This window comes from Leptopilina heterotoma, unplaced genomic scaffold, assembly GCF_015476425.1.
Source record: "Leptopilina heterotoma isolate Lh14 unplaced genomic scaffold, ASM1547642v1 Lhet_59, whole genome shotgun sequence".
Taxonomy (NCBI): domain Eukaryota; kingdom Metazoa; phylum Arthropoda; class Insecta; order Hymenoptera; family Figitidae; genus Leptopilina; species Leptopilina heterotoma.
The window spans coordinates 1,518,427-1,538,785 of NW_025111133.1; the positions used below are offsets into that span (position 1 = coordinate 1,518,427).

General features: G+C 22.3%; 1 protein-coding gene across 3 annotated transcripts in view; it reads left to right on the forward strand.

Annotated features, from left to right (window-relative positions):
• LOC122508948 overlaps positions 1-19,923 on the forward strand; it is a 61,979-nt gene extending 42,056 nt beyond the window's left edge. For 2 of the 3 annotated variants that reach the window (XM_043622630.1, XM_043622631.1), the window contains exons 3-6: positions 2,794-3,042; positions 13,322-13,538; positions 15,915-16,049; positions 18,664-19,923. In XM_043622630.1, the coding sequence (XP_043478565.1) occupies positions 2,794-3,042; positions 13,322-13,538; positions 15,915-16,049; positions 18,664-18,826 (764 nt within the window). In that variant the 3' untranslated portion in view covers positions 18,827-19,923. The remainder of the gene's footprint in view (positions 1-2,793; positions 3,043-13,321; positions 13,539-15,914; positions 16,050-18,663) is intronic. The other variant, XM_043622632.1, reaches the window with a different exon arrangement.
• The last annotated feature ends 436 nt before the right edge of the window (positions 19,924-20,359 follow it).

The window sequence follows — 20,359 nt, forward strand, 5'->3', positions numbered from 1 at the left end:
ATTTTTAAAGGATGTACACGGCTCTTGGTGATTATGTAATCACTTGCAGCAACGTGACCGAGAAAACGAATAACGAACGTAATACAAGATTTACAGGGGGTTAATTTTTGTATATAGGCTACAAAACATTGTTACGTTCGCTGATTTGATTATATTATGCAAACACATCGAAACCATATTATACTTGAAATTTTGTCCAAGGGTTCTGACTCATTTTGTTCTTTTTTTTTCTAGTAAATTCAAAAAAAAGGGAAAGAGAATTATTTTAAATTAATTTAGTAAATTAACTTTACAATTTACAAATTATTTTATAATTTTAATCTTTACAATTTATTCAAAAATAATTTAACAAAGTGGAAAAAAAATTGTTTAGTACTTCATCGGAATTATTAGGATTTGATAATTTTTCGGGAAAATATATTTTAATTTTACCCTTTTCAAATATGTTTTGAAAAGTAAAAAAGAATTATACAAAATGTTTTATTAATTCAAAAAAATATGTAAATAAAATTGTCATTAAAAGAAAAAAGAAAAATACAAAAAAAAATTCTGGGAAAATACAAAAAAACAAGAAAAAATTGTAGAAAACGGTTTTATTAAATAAAAAAAGGAAATAAATTTGCTATTAACAAAAAAAATAAAATAAAATTTTATAGAAAATAGAGTATTTTTTTTTAATTGGAAGATGAAAATAAAAATTGAATTTCAGACGAAGAAATTTAAAAAATTGATTTTGTGAGTTATTATTATAAATATTTTCTTTGTTAAATCATTATCATTGCTCAGAAGAATATTGAATGCGCGAAGACCTAGAAATAAGAACAAGGTTTCATTGAAATGCATTTTTATTGATAGTTACTTCCTCATTTTAGAATAATATTTCTCTGCTTTTTATTAATAATATACTTTCTACAATTCTACGAGTATTCTTAGTCTTCATTAAAAATAGAAATTCTCCTTTTCTCGCGAATGAAACTTAATTGAAGTTTTAAAAAAAGAACAAGAGAGTTTAATTAATTTTAATATTTTTCGTCAGTAAGTAAGTAATAATAATTTCTATTTATATTTTTACTGTATTACATAAAAATATATTTTAAGAAATTCCAAATTTTTTTTTTATTTTATTGATGGGAGATAATAACGTCAGAATATAATGAGTGTAAAAAAGCAATGTTCTCGTTGAAATGAAGTCAGTAAATTTGATTTTTTCTTTTTTTTTTGTTAAAGAAAAAGGTCTTTTTAAATTCTGACGTCAACGTATATAAAACAAGGATTTTATTACTTTGAAACCTTCCACTTCAAGTACCTTTACTCTAAAGAACTATCTCTTGACATTTTTATTGCACAAGGTGTAAATTTTGATTTTTTTTAAACGTCGAAACTTGCGCAATTTATAACAATTTTTTTTGCAAATTGAAGCAAATAATATATCATTTTGTTTAGATAAAAGTTTTTTTTGGCTAGAATAATAAATATTTATTTTTGATAAATAGTCAAGTGGTGTATTATTCTCCATCTATGTGAAAGTCCTCGAGAAAAGAAATTTATTTTTATCAGGAGATTCAATTGAAAATTGTAGCAAAGAAAAATTTGAAATATTATGTATGATTATTATAGTGATTTTATGATAAAAGAATTTTCAATGATTATTTCTTTGTGCAATTCTAATGTGCATCACGGGGGCAAATTTGTATGGAGAAGAAAAAATTATTTTCCACTCTAAAAATTCCATTGAAATTTGTTTTCTATTAAAATACGTTTTTACTAAAATCGATTTTCAATTTTAGTGAAAAAAAAAATTTATTCTTTAATTTCATTAAAATTGTATTGAAAATAATTGAAATTCTGCGAAGAATTTCATGATTTATGAAAATAATTGAATTATATTAAAATTGTATTAAAATGATTTTAATTTTTGCAAAGAATTTTATTATTTATGAAAATAATAAGTAATATTAAATTATTGATTAATAAGTGAATTTAATTTTATATTTTTCGCTCATAATTTTTGTTTCGAATTTTGAATCTGATTTTATTAAAAAATTGAAGTTGACATTTAAAAATAAAAAATCTTCTAATTTTCCTAATAATAATAAAAAATTAAATTCTGCTTTACATTAGGCGATAATTAACTATTTTCATATTTCGATAATCAATTATTTTTTATTTTTGACTATTATAAAAAATTGTTTTTCATTTTTTTTCATGCTTTCCTTTTTGCTTTGGTATAAAACTTTTCAATCCCAGAGAGAACAAAGGTTCCTATCGATTATCGAAGGCGTTCAACTTTGAAAACACAGGAATAGAATTTTAAAGAGAGAGAAGATGCTAGGGATTCAATTACATAAATAAACTCCTACCTACTTTTTCATTATTAGACAACAACTTAATATATTTTTCTTCAATCATTGTCTCAAGAAGATGAATGACTAGATTGTCATTAAGTATATGTATTACATTTAGGAAGAACTCTCTTGATTGTTTTTTCTTTTGGTGAATTTTTACAATTTTTTCTTGGACTTGTTCTAATTTATCTGTTTTTGGAAAATAAATCTTAAATACTATTTTTGTTGTTTGTCCAGAAAAACTTAGTGGACGATTCTTTCGGAATTGTTATTTTCAGTTTTTTTACTATTTTTATTTTTTTATTATATTGTTTTCATTATTATTATTTTATTTATTATTTATTTTTACCTATTATTATTATTTATTTTATTATTTTTACTAATTATTTTTATTATTTATTTTTACTGTCTAAAAAATTGATTATTAATGTGGTATTTTAATTTTTAGCGGCATCGTATCGAGGTCCAGGCGAGTACGAGGATAAGGATTCGTATGCATCGAGAATCGCATTGACAGGAAATTCCAGGATCCTAGGACCAATATGCATTGTTGTTGGTGCTCTAATGCTCGCCCTGGGTGTTTTTCTCTGCATGCTAACGAGACGTGCGAGAAGAAGAGAAAGGCGTGTTGGTTTCCATTGTCCTCTGCACGGGGATTTTTATCCTTTGAGTCCCGTTCAGGGAATCAAAATTCTCAGTAAGTCACTAAACCGTCAATAATTTTTCTCTCACTCAATAAATGAAAAAGGAAATAAAGCCCATCAAGTATTTATAGAAATTCTCTCTCTAATATTCCAAAAGGAATAAATCAAAGAAGAAAATTTTCTATCGAAAAAATGGAACGAAAGCTTTATTTTATTTCGTTCATAATAATTTCTCTTCGAATTATTGTCTTTTGTTTCCAAAAATTGTGGTAGAAAAGGAAACAAGAAAAAAAGGAGGAAAAAAATTATTTCTCTTCGAATTATAGTCTTTTGTTTCCAAAAATTTTGTAGAAAAGAAAACAAAAAAAAAAAGAAGAAGGGGAAAAAAATAATAATACTCTGAAAGCATAAATAATTGTCCGATAAATTCTGACTCGTTGGGGAAACTTGCCAGACGTATAATTTGCATTGAGTTTTGAAAGAAGTAAACTGTACGAAAGTAAGACACGATTGCGGTTCAGAAACGCATCTTCTCGTCTTTTTATTTGAATAATTCTTTCCTTTTCACGCTAGATATTTTTTTTTTCTTCATTTTAGTAGAACATTCTACTTATTTTCTCTCTGGATTTTTTTAAATTTGTCTTTCTCGCAATTTTAATTATTTTCTGGGTTTTTTTTTTTAGAAAAACACTATATCCGCTTTAAATGGATTTAAAATAATAATTAAACTATAGCAACAAGTGACGCGCTAACTTCTTATTTACTTTTTTGAATAAAATTAAGTAAATTATGAAAAATTTAGCAAAAAAAGTTTTTTTAGAGAAAAAAAACCAAAGTATACACAAAAACTAAATTCAAACTGTGGATTTTGTTAAACTTTTTAAAAATTCTAATTAAATCCTTTTAGAGGAATTTTTTAAAACTTTTTAATAAATAATGGAGTTTCTTTAATAATTTTAATTTCAAAGTTTAAAAATAATTGAATTTTTTCGAAAAATATTATTATAAATTAAAAAGAAATTAAATTCTTTCATGAAATTTGATTAAAATTGTATTAAAAATAATTAAATTTTTGCAAAAAATTTTACTATTTTTATAAATATAATTGAATTTTTTCGAAGAATTTATTAAAATTTTAGAAAATAATTGAATTCTTTCATGAAATTTTTTGAAAATGATTAAATTCTTTCAAAGATTAAAATCTTTATAATAAATGTAATTGAATTTTTTTTTAAAGAATTTTATAACGAATTAAAAAAAATTGAATTCTTTCGTGAAATTCTTTTGAAAGTAATTTAATTTTTGCAAAGATTTTATAACGAATTGAAAAAAGAATTGAATTCTTTCGTGACATTCATTTGCATTTTTGCAAACATTTTATTTTAAAAAAAAAATTGAATTTTTTCAAACAATTTATTAAAATTTTTAAAAATTATTGAATTTTTCCTGAAAAATATCATTAAGAATTAAAAAAAATTGAATTTTCAACAGAAATTTTATTAAAATTGTATTCAAAAGAATTAAACTCTTTCGAGCAATTTTAATAAATTTAAATTGAAAACAATTGAATTCATTAAAGAATTTTATTAAAATTTGGCAAATAATTGAATTTTTCTAAGAATTTTATTAAAATTTTAAAAATTATTGAATTTTCTCCTGAAATTTTATTAAAATTAAATTGACAGCAATTGAATTCATTAAAGAATTTTTTTGAAATGAATTGGAATATAATAAATTCCACCGAATATTTTTATTACTTACGAAAAAATTGATTTTTTCGGAAGATTTTAATAAAATTGAATTGAATTCTTGTGAAAAATTTTATTAGAATTGAAATAAATTGAAAATAATTGCATTTCTGCAAAGAATTTTATTATTTATGAAAATAATTGAATTCTTGTACAAATTTTCATAACAAGTGTTGAAATAATTGGATTTTATTAATATTGTATTGAAAATAATTGAATTCTTGTGAAAAATTTGTAATACAATATTTAAAATTGTTTTACAAAATTTTACTAGAATTGACATAAATCGAAAATAATTAAATTTCTGCAATGAATTTTATTATTTATAAAAATAATTGAATTGTTGTGAAAAATTTTAGAATGAGTCTTGAAATAATTGAATTTTATTAAAATTTTAGAAAATAATTGAATTCTTTTTAAAAATGTTATAACGCATTAAGAAAACAATAGAATTTTTCCGTCAAATTCTTTTGAAAATAATTGAATTTTTGCATAGATTTTATAACGAATTAAGAAAAGAATTGAATTCTTTCGTTAAATTTTTTTGAAAATAATTATTTGATTCCCGGTCATTTTTCTGAAGTCTTCATAATTTTCCCCGAATATTTGTTATAATTTCCGGTGATTTTTCCGAAATGTTGATAATTTTTTCCGAATGTTTGATAATTAATATTTTTTGTCAATTGGAAATAATGAAGAGGATCTTATTTTTCAGGGGAAAAATGTTTAGGACACAGACAAGTTTAATTTTACGTAATGTGAACAACCTGATTTACAGTTGGTTGCTTCGTAGCACGCGATATTTTAAAACTGAAACTCCAAGTGCAGTAACTGGTTTTCACGCATATTTCGTTCTGCACCGTCACGCCTTTACATCCTCGACACGCCAAAGAGGTCAAAGTTAGGAACACGGCAACTCAAGTCTTACAAGTTGACCTCATTATGAAGTGACAAATTGCAACACCTTTTTTTCCTTCCTAATCAGTTTTAAACTGAAGGTCAACGCCGTTAATCGAGGACTTAGCATTCCTATATATAATAGCTAATCCCTAAACAATAATCCTCTGATTGAACATTTTTTTTGTCTGGAAATATTTACGTTTTGTCTCATTTTAAAATTCAGAATTTTGGATTTTTAAGTTTTAGATTTAAAATATTTATTGAAAAACCAAAATTTTTCTAACATAAATCATTTAAATGTAAAAAATAACAATTTTTGACAGAAATTATTTATGACAGAAAAATTTTGGTTTTTTCAAATTATTGTTCAATAAGAGGTTTTTTCTGAAAATTTTGTGAAGGAAAGATAAAAAAGAGTGTGAAACGTCAGCAACAGTGTCTATCTGGCAAATCTATAGAATCTGTGGGAGCTTATTGTAAAGTCCAGGAAAAAGCTGGAAGGAAACTCATCGAGAAAATATGCGATAAATTGCGAGCAGAGTCGCTTTTACTTCTTTTTTGGCAATTTTAACAGTTTCTCGAGAGATTTTTCGTAGAATGCTCGTAATAACGTTCGTGCCAATTTGTCTGAATTCAGAACGAGGCTAGGCTAGATAACTGGATTGGAGGAATTCAGGCTAATGGCGAGTCTATCATTAAATATATATTGCGCCGATAATAAATGAAAATTTTGCCATTAAATGAAAATTATCGAAATTATCCCAAAAAAAGAATAATGAAAATTCAATTCAATGAGAAAATTAGAAACTAGTAGATTCGAAAATTATTTTTAATAGTTTCTTTCTCTAAAATAATTATTTTCTATCTTCTATCTATTTTCTTCTATATTAATTCGTTTGCAGTTTGAAGTTAGTTTTTTGTTTGCTTCTTTTTTTTCTAATATTTTTCAAAAAATTTCTTTTTAAATGTTTCGAATTTTAAAAATTAAAATGTATTAAATAAAAATTGAATTCTTGGAAGTATTTATTTAAAAATTTGAAAATAATTGAATTCCTTTGAAGGATTTAAAAAATTTTTTTAAATAATTGAAATCATTCGAGAAATTTTGTATTAAAATTGTATTCAAACAACAATTCTTTTGCGAATTAATTTAATTGAAATTATCGATAGAAAATTAAATTCTACTAAACAATTTTATTCATGATTATTCGTAAGTAATTAAATCTTTTTGAAGAATTTCTTTAAACTTCTCGAAAATAATGTTATTTTTTTTTTAATTTAATTGAAAATTTCTAAAAGAATTGAAATTTACAAAAATTGTTATCAAAGCTTTTGGGACTAATAGAATTAATTAGAAAAATTTAATTACAATTTTTAAAAATAATTCAAATCGTTTGAAAAATTTTATTTAAATTCTATTGAAAAAAATTGAATTTTTTTTAGAAATTTGATTAAAATTGTATTGAAAAGAGTTAAACACTTTTGAGCAATTTTATAAAATTTAAATTAAAAACAATTGAATTCGTTAAAGAATTTTATTGAAATTTTTGCAAATAATTGAATTTTTCTAAGAATTTTATTAAAATTTAAAAAAATAATTGAATTTTCTCCAGAAATTTTATTAAAATTAAAGTAATTGAATTCATTAAAGAATTTTATTGAAATTTTTGCAAATAATTGAATTTTTCAAAGAATTTTATTAAAATTTTAAAAAATAATTCAATTTTTTCGAAATATTTTAATAAAATTGTACTAAAAATAATTGAATTCCTGCGAAGAATTTTATTATTTATGAATATAATTGAATTTTTGTTGAAAATTTTATTACAATTTTTAATTTTTATATTATTTATAAAAATAATTGGATTCTTGTGAAAAATTCCATGAGTTTTGAAATAATTCAAATTTCATTAAAATTGTATTGAAAATAATTGAATTTTTGCGAAGAATTTGATTATTTATGAATAAAATTGTATTTTTGCTAAAAATTTTATTAAAAATTTTCCATATAATTGAATTTTATAAAAATTGTATTATAATTAATTGAAATTCTGCGAAGAATTTTATTTAAATTTTCAAAAATAATTTTTAAAAAATTGAAATGAATTGAAAATAATTGAATTCTTACAAAGAATGTTATTATTTATGAGAATAATTGAATTTTTGCGAAATATTTTATTAAAATTGTTAGGGAAATAATAAACAAGAATGACTTAAAAAATGAATAAAAAGTGAATTGAAAAAATGATGAAAAATAAATTAAAAAGATGATAAGAAAAATGAATTAAAAAGAATTGTTGTGTATAAAAAAAATCGGTGGCATTTATATTTGTACTTAATAACGAAACTTGTAGACATATGCAAAATGTGATAACGTAGACAAAAAGAGAACATCACACGTTCCACGTACCTACATACATACATCTACCAGTTGACAAATTGACTTATAAATCAGCGTACGGCTTTTGGGAATCTCTCTCTATTTTTTTTCACTTCGTGTCGACGTGATGAAATTGCATCTAATGAAAATGTATTTAAACAGAATTGAAACAGTTAAATTTAATACTCAAAGTTAAATTTTGTGAGAGACTGGAAAAAAGCATTTTTAATATAGCAACAAAAATTACACAGATATTTTCTTTATGTTTTATGATAATTGCGCATTTTAATTTTGACTATAATTTTAATTAAAAGGAATTCTTTTTCGAAAAATTAAGAAATTAATAACACAATTTATTGTTGACGAGAAAAATAAAATAATTACCGAAAGAAGTGAAATTAACAAATTTTAAATTCTAGTGGAGAAAAGTATAAAGAAATGTTTTTTGGGAAAAAGTAAGAAATTAATGGCACTGACAAACTGATTTAAATTCCTTTGTATATATACATATATTGCAAGTAGGTAAATTTATTCTTTGTCTTGTAAGAAGAATTGCGTCACTTTAATTAATCGACCAGGGAACCACGGGAGCAACTGACGTCATGCTCTACGTCAGGTCAACAGTGGGGTGTGTGTATAGTAAAAGTAAATGGTTATAGGTAACTAGGTGACTCCCGGGGGTCTATGACATCCTATACTCTGCTGAAATCGACCCTTCATGCTCTTCAATTTCTCGGTTTTAGTCTCTTTTATAATCCTTCTATGTTTAATCTCTAGACTTTCCTCTACCTCTCTCGCTCTCTATCCACTTTCTGTCAATTGCGATCGAATAATAATCCTCTCTCAAATATAAGTGATAATCTTCACGCCAGTCATGTTGCTCTTTCACTGTCCCGGGAATTATATTCCAAAATTTCGAATATTTTCAATTTCCACAATTTCGAGTATTTCCTTTTTCAAAATTTCCAATATTTACATTTTCCTGAATTTAGAATATTTTTTTCTGAAATTATTTTTATTTTTTTTTTTTTTTGCTATTAAATGGAAAGACTTCGCACTTGTTAATTAATTTTGAAAAAGAAGCATCAAAAAATAGATTGTAAAATAGCAGCTGTCAAAAAATTAAGAAACAAATTTTTCTAAAAATAGATTTCTCCAATTTTAGTAAATTAAATGTGAAAATAATTAAATTTTTCTAAGAATTTTCTTAAAATATTTAAAAATAATTGGATTTTTTCCACAAATATTATTAAAATTAAATTCAAAGTATTTAAATGCGTTAAAGAATTTTATTGGAATTTTTGCAAAGAATTGAATTTTTCTAAGATATTTAAAAACATTTTTTTAAACAAATTGAATTTTCTCCAGAAATTTGATTAAAATTGTATTGAAAAGAGTTCAACTCTTTCGGGCAATTTTATAAAAATTAAATTTATAGCAATTTAATTCATTAAAGAATTTTATTAAATTTTTTGCAAAGAATTGAATTTTTCTAAGATATTTATTTATTAAAATTTTTAAAAATAATTGAATTTTCTCGAGAAATTTTATTAAAATTAAATTAATAGCAACTTAATTTATTAAAGAATTTTATTGAAATGAATTGGCAAATAATAAATTCTACAGAAAAATTCTGTAATTTATAAAGAAAATTGAATTCTTTTGAAATATTTTAATAAAATTGTACTAAAAATAATTGAATGCCTGGGAAGAATTTTATTATTTATGAATATAATTGAATTCTTGCGAAAAATTTTATTACAATTTTTAAAATTGTTTTACAAAATTTTATTAGAATTGAAATAAATCGAAAATAATTGAATTTCTGCAATGAATTTCTTATTTTTAAAGATAATTGCATACTTGTGAAAAATTTCACTATTTAAAAATAATTATTAGTAAATTAGTTAATAATTGAATTTTTTTAAAGTTTGAATTTGAAATTAATCAAAAATTTATAAATTTGAAAATACAAAATTTTGTAATTTGCATAATAATACTAATAAATTTCGCGTAACATTTGCTAGTTATAGTTAATAATTAATAATTCATTAATTCTAAATTAAGTCGAAAAATAAAGAAAAAAAATAGCTAAAAATGGATTTTTCCAATTTTAGTAAATTAAATTCGGAATTTTAAATAATATTTCTTTATTTTTTTCATGTTTCAGAGACTATTGACGTGAAATATGTCGTGGTTCTGGGATTTATTTCGATTTAATTGCATTTAAAATGCCATTCGCGTTTCTATTTATAGAATTCGTGGATCTTTTTTCCCCAAATTAATGGCCATAGTCCAATGGAGATTCAGGTCGATTAAATGCGTTGCACGTTTTAGTTGGTTTTTCGTAAAGGTCAGGTCAGAGGGATAAGTAACTGTCGGGTGCAACAGCACTGGAAGGTCAGATAAAGAATGATTAATTTTCCTCCCCCATTTTCTTCTACGAGGTGTAAAATAAGAAGCGTGTAAATTTTTTAAACACTGCAAAACCGGAAATTATTAATTGTCGTTCAATGTTAATTCTTTTTTCCAATTTTTATTATTATTACAAATAAATTCTATTTATAAATACTTGAAATAAAAATTTGACAAAAATTATTTATTTTTTTAATTTAATTTTAATTTTTTTGATAATATTTTAGTTTTTATTTAATTTAATTGCTCATACATTCATTAATTAATTGATTATTATTACTTATTTATTACTTTTTAAATTACTTTTATAAATATATTTCCAAGTAAAAATATTTTTATTTTGTTTATAAATATATTTTGAAATAAAAATATTTTTATTTTGTTTATAAAAATATTTTCGAATAAAAATATTTTTATTTTGTTTATAAAAATATTTTCGAATAAAAATATTTTTATTTTGTTTATAAATATATTTTCAAATAAAAATATTTTTATTTTGATTGAGATAAATATGTTTTAAATATTTATAAATAGAATTTTTAATTTTGTGTAAAACATAATTATGTAGCATTAGGGAAATTAATTCTATTGTATTCTAAATACTAAATTGAAAAATTTGAATTTCTAAATATGTAATTTAAAATTAAAATACTTTTATTTATTTATTATCATTACTTTTAGAATCTATTTATAAATAATAGTTTTTATTAAAAAAAAATAATTTTAAAGTAATTGTTTAAACGTAGGTGCAAAATAATTGCTTCATTATTTTCTAAAATTTCAATTTCGATTTATTGACAAATATTTTCTTTTGCAAAAAAAATTTCAATAATTTACTTTCATGACTGTAAATATTTATTTTGGTATTTGACAATTTCTAATCTCCAAAGGCTCCAAAGTATTTGATAAATTTTACAATGTTTCCAACTATTTTCTATTAAATTTTTTCCAATAAAAAAAGAACAGAACTCTTGTTTTTGTTTTTTTTTCTTTTTTCATTTTCCTTTACATCGTTTTGTAGTTAAAACGCTAAAAATAATTGGAATCACGTATATAAAAATGGTTTATATGAATAATAAAATCACGCAAATTGTCTGTCGTTTTCCAGTTTGAGAATTTAATATTCTATTGTAAAAGTTGAATTCTTCGTCTATGTTTGTCGCCAGCCAGGCAAATTGTAGTTTTTTTTAATGTATCCTTAAAATAAATGAAGTAGAGATCAAAGATTTACTTTATTAGTGATTTTTATCGAAACCGAGAAATAAAAATTATTGCCATGAAAATGGGAAATTTTTACAATCGAAAATCCTATAAAGTTTGGAATAAAATTGATGAAAATTTGAAAGAATGTAGTTTTCTTTATTTATTTGCAAAATTTGATTTTTTAATTCTTTCAAATATAAAATTTATTTCCATGCTTTTCATTCTTTCAAATATAAAATTTATTTCCAAGCTTTTAATTCTTTTGAATATAAAATTTATTTCCATAAAATTTGATAAAACTTTTAATTGTTTCAAGTTTTTAAATTATTTTTGAGAATTCAATGTAAAAAATGTAATTATATTTTTCAATAACAATTTTTTTTAGAATTTCTACATTAAATTATTCAAACGTTCAATAATTTTTGTTAAATATTTAAGAATTTGTTGTTATTTATTTTAATTGAAATTTCAAATAATTTCAATGTAAAACCTTTTGAAATTTTATATCTAAAAATTACAACTGCAATTCTTCCAATTGTTAAAATATTTTCTGAAATTTGAACAGAAATTTCATTTTTAAATCACTTTTTTCCTTTTATTTCGTTGTATCGAAATTTTTGAAGTTTTCTAATAAAATTTCACAGGAATTTTGAATGTAAAAATTTTTGTTTCCACAGAATAAAAGTTCAATTTTTAAAAAATTGCACCAGAGGAAATGTGTGAAGAGAAAGAAAAAAAAAGAAACTACTTGTCACACTGTCAGTTTCTTGACCGAGTGCTTTCAGGTGGATTTCATTCAGAATAATCCCGCGCACTATTGTTCGATTGTACTTGTCTATTGGAACTTGAAGGATTTTCCAATACTTTGAAAATCTCTCTTTCTTCATTGTTTTTTAAAAGTTCATCTCGATATGCGAATATTTATTGCATTTGGATATTTTTGTGTAAAAAGAAACTTTTCAAAAGGAACAATAAATACAAGTTAACAAAAAAAAAATGGAAAAAAAAATTGTGAACTTTTTTTGTTAAAGGTTTTCTACGTATATTTGAAATTATTGGAGATTGAAAATTTTTAAAATGGCTTCGTGAGTTCAATGTAGAAAAGTTCAGAAAAATAGGAGACCAAAAAGCCGATAATGAGAGTTGTTTTCTCTGCGTTGAAAAATTTACAGCGAGTCGCGTTTAATAATTTCTCGAAATTCCCAAAGGTAATTTTGTACTATTTTTAAAATTTCGATTCTAGAAACAAAAGGAAAATAATTCGAAGAGAGGTCTTTGAATCATTAACAACTTTTTTTCGACTGATATTGTTAATTTTATTCATCAAAGGGTTTTAATTTTTTTCTCAAGTGAAACAAGCTTATTGATCAAGGCTAGAACTTGACTTTGTTCTCAAGCCCCTTTTGCTTTTTGCATCCCACGTTCGATTATCGGCAAAAGGGGTTTTTATTTTCTTCCAAAAAAAGTCTGAGAGAAAAGAATGAACTTTAAAAATTTTTTTTATACAATTTTTTTAAACCATTTTTTTGTATTGATAAAATTTACTTTTACTTAGTTTTTCAATAAATGTTAAAAAATATCTGAAATTTTATTTGAAAAACTTTAAAAAAGTGTATTTGAATAAATTAAAAGTAATTTTGATTTTTGAGCATAAATAATTGACATTTTTTTCTTTCATTGTTTCAGATGGTCATGGAAAGAATGAGAGCAGTTGGCCCAGAATTCCGTGTTTTAAAAGACGACCAGTCAATAGTGGAAACGGAAATGCAACCTTGATTTCCCACATGGGCCCACCGCAGTGTCCTCATTCGGTTTTAAACAGTACGCGAAGTTCTGTTAGCAGTTCACCACTGAGTCCATGTCCAACGCCAATGCCCTTTTTAGTGACATCCGGTTCCGTCAGGTGAAAATCCTCAATTTATTTTTATTAAAAAAAAAATTTACTCTTTTATTCAATATGAAATACTACATCAGATTCGGAGAATCACTTTTGTGATATTTTTTTTTGCAAGAAAAATTTGGAAATTATTTTATATTTTCTCCAGAAATGTTATTAAAATTTATTTGAAAGCAACTGAATTCATTAAAGAATTTTATTGAAATTTTTGCAATTAATTGAATTTTCTTAGAAGAATTTTATTAAAATTTTAAAAAAAAAATTAATTTTCTCCAAAAATGTTATTAAAATTAAATTAAAAGTAATTGAATCCTGCAAAGAATTTTATTCAAATTTTTGCAAATAATTTAATTTTTCTTAAAATTTAGAAAAATAATTGAATTTTCTCAAAAAATTTTAATTAAAATTAAATTAAAAAAAGTTGAATCTTTTAAAGAATTTCATTGAAATTTTTGCAAATTATTGAATTTTTCTAAGAATTTTCTTAAAGTTTTAAAAAGTAATTGAAATTTCTCCATAAATTTGATTAAAATTAAATTCAAAGCATTGGAATTCATTAACGAATTTTATTGAAATTTTGGTAAATAATTGAATTTTTCTAAGGCTTTTATTAAAATTTTAAAAAATAATTGAACTTTCTCCAAAGTTTTTAATTAAAATTAAATTAAAAATAGTTGAAGCCTACAAAGAATTTTATTGAAATTTTTGCAAATAATTTAATTCTTTAGAAGAATTTCACTAAAAATTACATAAATAATTGAATTTTTTTGAGTAAATTTAATTAAATTGAATTGATAATAATTCAATTCTTTCTATTGTATTAAAATTGAATCGAATATAAATTAATTCCTGCGAAGAATTTAATTATTTGGGGAAATAACTGAATTCCCAACAATTTTATTGCAATTTTAGAAAATAATTGAATTGTTTCAAAGAATTTGATTTAAATTTTCGATGATAATAAATAATGATTAATTATTCAATTACTTAACAATTGGATTTTTTTTAAATTTCGAATTTGCTATTATTCAAAAATTGAAGTTGATATTTGAAAATAAAGAATTTTGCTATTTGTTTGACAATAATAATGATAAAAAAGAAATACATACAGCTTAATATTTCCTAATACCTACTTTAATATTTTTTGTTTCCTTTTTATTTGAACTACTAAATTTGGAAAAAATATCCTACAAAACCTTAAGTTATACAAAACACTCGTTAAATGAAAATAATTTTTGTTTTAAAAGTAAACTATTTTTAGTCTATTGTCTATTGCTAACAAATGTAAAGGAAGATTTACGATAATTGTTATTTTATAATTTACGTCTGAACTCTTGAGAAAATATAATTATTATATTTTTTTTCAAAAAGTATACTGAAAAAATTATTGTAAACTTTATAAATATTTATAAATGTTTCATAGTATTTTATAAATTTTCATTTTCATTATTTCATTTTAATAATGACAATATGACAAAGTTTATATTTCGTGTCTGAATAAATTAACATAAGAATTAATATTTCTTATTTTAGTTTATAGTAAATAGTATACCAAATGAAACGAAAAGTTTTCTTGATTATGTACTAAAAACAAAAATTAAAGTTTTACCTCGGAGATTCAATTAAGAGGCCTCGTATAATAAAACATAAATATAACTATTTTTACAATTTGAACTCTACACAGACGTCATTAAATATAAATAAGAGAAAAGTTTATTTCTCAGTGTCTCTCCATACAAACGTACACTATTAAGGCCACTTTGTTTTCTCTTGACATTTAAATTGTAGCGTTTTAATAGCATCAAGACGGTAATTTCAAAAAAAAAAGTATTCTCCTTTCAAACTTTAAATTTTAACTTTATTTTCTATTTCTGCTATAATGAGGGCATTTTTATTTCATAATTATTCCATTTAAGAAAAGTCTTGTTTATTAACGATTAAAAAAAGTTAAATTATAAAAAACTCTTTTTACATTTTTAAACAAATTTTTTCCAATTTTTCAAATTATTTTATCTTTGAATAAGTATTTTTAAATTTTTACGTAACAAAATAAAAAAAAATTGTTATTTTATTTCTTTTTCAAGTTTTGAAAAAAAATTTATTCTGCAATTTCATCTCGAATACTTGAAGTTACATGCAAATATTTTTGTCATATCTGCGTTTGAAATTTGTCATGAATATGTAAATTATTTTAAGCTGAAGTGAATTCACAATACGGTGTCAACTATTACCGATTCTTTTTGTTTTCCCATTTATTTCCCTTTGGGGAAAACTACGAGTTAAAAAAAATGTGTACTTTGGATTTTCATATAAATTGTAAAATATGAAAACATTTTGGAATTTTTGTAACATTTTTTTGATGAGATTTTCGTTTTCTTTCAGTAGCGGATTGGTTCAAAGTGTGGGTGCCAATCTATCGCCGGATCAAACATTTGGTTCTATTCGCTCATTATCAGTGACGAGGGAGGTTGCCAGTTTTCCTCTTTCGCGAACTCCAACACCTCCACCTCAACACAAGTGAGAGAAAAGACATTTTTATTTCTATTTCTTCTATTTTTTCTATTTTTTTTTCTATTCTATTAAATAGAATTGGAAAAAAATAGAAAAAAACATGGAAAACCTGGAAATGTCAGGGAATTTTGTAAACCTTGAAAAAACCTGAAAAAATCGGGATTTTGATCGGAATCCAGGAAAATTATTGTGCTTTTTCTTAAATATTTCAAAATTAATTCAATTTTAAAATAGTTGCGTTCACAATTTTCATAAATAAATAAACATCAAATGGTTGTAATTTGAAATTTGGTAAAATTTCAATTTTCAATGAATTAATTAAATAATAAAAATTTCACAGGAATTCTATTATTTACAAATTCTTTAAAAAATTTCATCCCAATCATTCAATTATTTTCATAAATAATCAAATTTTTTTTACAGAGATTCAATTATTTTCATAAATAATAAAACTCATCGCAGAATTTCAATTTATTTTGGTACAATTTTAATGCGAAATTTCTCGAAAAATATAATTATTCTTAAAATTTTTATTAAAATTCATCAAAGAAATTCAATTGTTTTAAAAAGCCTTCATATAATTTATTTATTAGAATTTATGTATTATTGTCAATACATTTTTAATTAAATTTATTGAAACAGATAAATTATTTTCAAAAATTTTAATAAAATTTTTGTTAACAATTCAATTTTCGTTCAAAATAATTTCAATAACATTTTTCGTATAAAATTTAATTAATATCAATAATTTATCAAAATTCAATTACTTTCAATATTTACTATTTCAATAAAATTTTTACAAAAGAATTCAATTATTTAAAAAGAAATATTAAAATTCGTCTCAATAAGAATTCAATTATTTTAAAAAGTAAAAAAATTCTCTTCAAAATTTCAATTATCTTTATAAATAATAAAATTTTTCTCCAAAATTCAATTATTTTCAAAAACAAATTTTAATTTTAATAAAATTCTTGGCAAAATTTCAATTATTTTCAAAAACTTCTCTCAATTCAATCAAATTTTTTACAGAGATTCAATTATTTTTAATATAATTTTTAATCTAATTTCTCGAAAATAGAAATTATTCTTTAAAATGTTACTAAAATTCGTCAAAAGAATTTTAATTACTTATTTAAAAATTTGTTGATAAAATTCTTTACCTTTGAGAGTTTAATTTTAAAAAACATCCAATTCTTCAAAAAATTATTTATTTTTGTATTTAAATAATATTGAATTCCCGTAAAATTTTCTAATAAAAATTGATTAAAATATGAATTTGAGTTTGCTTTTTTGTTTCTTAACTTTTTTATAATTTTTTTTTCAAATATTTTCAATTTTAAAATTAATGTATTGAAAATCATCGAATTGTTGCAAAGAATTTTATCAAAAAATTTGTTAATAATAGAATTCCTTCAAAGAATTTTATTATTTAGAAAAATAACTGAATTCTCGCAAAGAATTTTATTAAAATTTTAAAAAATCCTGATTAAATTCTTTTGAAGAATTTCTTTGAATTTTTTTTAAAATAATAAAATTTCTTTAATAATTTTAATTGAAAATTTTGAAACCAATTGAATTTTATGAAGAAGAATTTTATTAAAATTGTATTAAAAACAATTGAATTCTTGCGAAGAATTTTACTATTTATAAAAATAGTTGAATTGTTTCGAAGAATTCATTAAAATTTTAAGAAATAATTGAAATTTATGGAAATATTTGAATTCATCCGAGGAATTCATTAAAAATTGTTTTGAAAATAATTGAATTCCTGCCAAGAACTTTAATATTTATAAAATTAATTGAATTATTGCGAAGAATTTTACTATTTACAAATATAATTGAATTTTTTCGAGGAGTTTATTAAAATTTTAGAAAAAAATTGAGAAGAAGTTAATTAAAATTTTTGAAAATAATTTAATTCTTTCGAAAAATGTTATTATGTATTTATAAAAATAATTGAATTCTTGTGAAGAATTTCATTAAAATGTTTGAAGAATTTTACATTTTTTGAAAATAAAAATAAAAATAATAGAATTTTGAAAAGGTTTCAAATTATATTATCTTTGAATTTTTCATACTTTTAACTGAAAATTGTGTAGATTTAATTTTTTTTTAAGTTAATTGAAGTTTTTATTTTCTAATATATATTTGATTGAAGAGTTTCCGAATAATCGAAAAAATTTCGTAAAATTGAATTGTAAACAAGAGGATTTTTTCAAAGAAATTTTTCAAAAATTATTAAAAATAATTAATTTAAAGAAGAATTTTAGTTCAAAATTGTAAAAAATAATTGAATTGAATTGATGAAAGTAATTTTGAATAAGTTAGAGTAACAATATTTTTATATTATAAAATAATGATTTTATCAAAAGGTCATTTTTAATTATTATAAAACATGAAGATATGGGGTGCTCTGAGTCGAAGACTCGGAATGATCGATTTCTTCATGTTTTATAACAATTTTTTATAAGTTGTTTAATTTGAAAAAGGTTTGAATTTAAATCTTTTGAGAAATTTTAATTCCTATGGAAAAAGTAATAATTAAATATCTATTTAAAAAAGATAAATACTTTTTCTGTTTTATTTTGGGCGCTAAATTAATTTTTCAATTTCTTTTCAGATCAGTGTCTGTGGCGAACAATGAAGATCTGGTTAATCTGTCTAGTCCGTTAAGAGAAGCATCACCAAGACCGGAAGTCCGTGTTACACCGTCTCATCGATCACCTTCCGGCCTGGTGACAAAATCAGTGAGTATCATACTTCCAGAAGAAACCGTTGGATGACCGCAGCACTGCGATCATCATCATCGTTGCGAGAAAAATCATCAACCCTCAATTTAAAAAAAAAGTCTCAATTCGCTGACAAAAATCCTCTTTTAATTTTTTTTTAAATAAGCTCTTTCTCGTTTCTTCTTTTTTGCTCTCTCGTTTAAACGAGAAAATAATCCTCCATTAAAAAAGACTATATTATAGATTTTTATATTTAATTAAATTAAATACTAATGAAAAGAAGTACTTGTAAATTTCTATATTTACAATAACAATCAGAAAGAATAAATACCAAATCTTCCTGGTTTATGATTTCTTTCTTATTTCTCCGTTTAATGGAGAATAAATGGAGAATAATGGAAAGGAGGATTTTTGAAAATAGTAGAGAAAAAACAATTTTCACGCCGATGTGACAATCAGCGAATTAAGAATATCTCAGGAAAAGAATTTTTTTTCTCGGCGTTCTTTTCAAATTTTGTTTTTCTCTTCTCGAGTATGGAACTGACTGATTAATACGCACGACAGAAAAAAAAAGTTTCGATATAATTTTTTTAATGAGGTGTTGGTTTAGGACTTGAGACTTTGAATGAATTTTCACTATTTAAATGGTGGAGAAAACATCAATTTAGCCTTAATATTAAATCTTACTTACACAATTTATATGCTCATTGTTCACTATCTGTTCGGTAATTTTTTTTACTGCATTGTTATCTTTTTTTGAAAGCACCTGTAAAAATGTAAAAATACAAATTTATTATTATTTCTTCATATCATCTTTTTAAGGAAATTTGATTTTCTCTCATGTCATCTTTTTGTGGAACTTTTTTCATTTTCCGAGCAGGTGGTGAATATTTATCTAGTCCTATAAATAATTAGATAGTCAAGGAATTGTGTCAAACACCGAATGACAGATATTTTATTCCCGATGAATGGATTTCAATTCCTAAAAGGTTTTTTTGTTTCCGTTTTCGTAAAAAGTAAATTTTAAACCATATTTCATGTCTGTTTATAAACGGCAAAATTTTTAAAAATGTCCATAATTCGAAATTCTATTTTATTTCGAATAAAAATAAGTACAGTTTGAAAATATTAATTTTTAAAATTAGAAAAATATCAATTTTTAAAATTCTTTTTCTAATCTTTTTCTATTATTTTCTAATCTTTTTTTCTTTTTAATTGTTTTTCTTTTCAAAAAATTTAAATTCCCTTTTTTTGTCTAAAAGATGAAAAAAAACTGTGTGGTCCTTTCGAAAAGTGAATAAAATTCAATTTTATTTCTCCAATTTTTGAAAGTAAAGAAATTTTTCGAAATGTGGACATTTTAACAAGGGGAGGGTAAAATAATTTAAATTTAGAGCATCGACGCTAGAATTATATGAAATGTTGGACAATATATCACATTATGTAATCGTCTGATGTTATTTAGCCCGTAGATTAATCTGATAATACGATTAAATAAACAAATTTTGAAAAAGAAAAATGGAATAGGAAAAATGAGAAAATTATCGAGCAAATGCTTCAACAAATCCTTTAGGCAATAATGGGAGT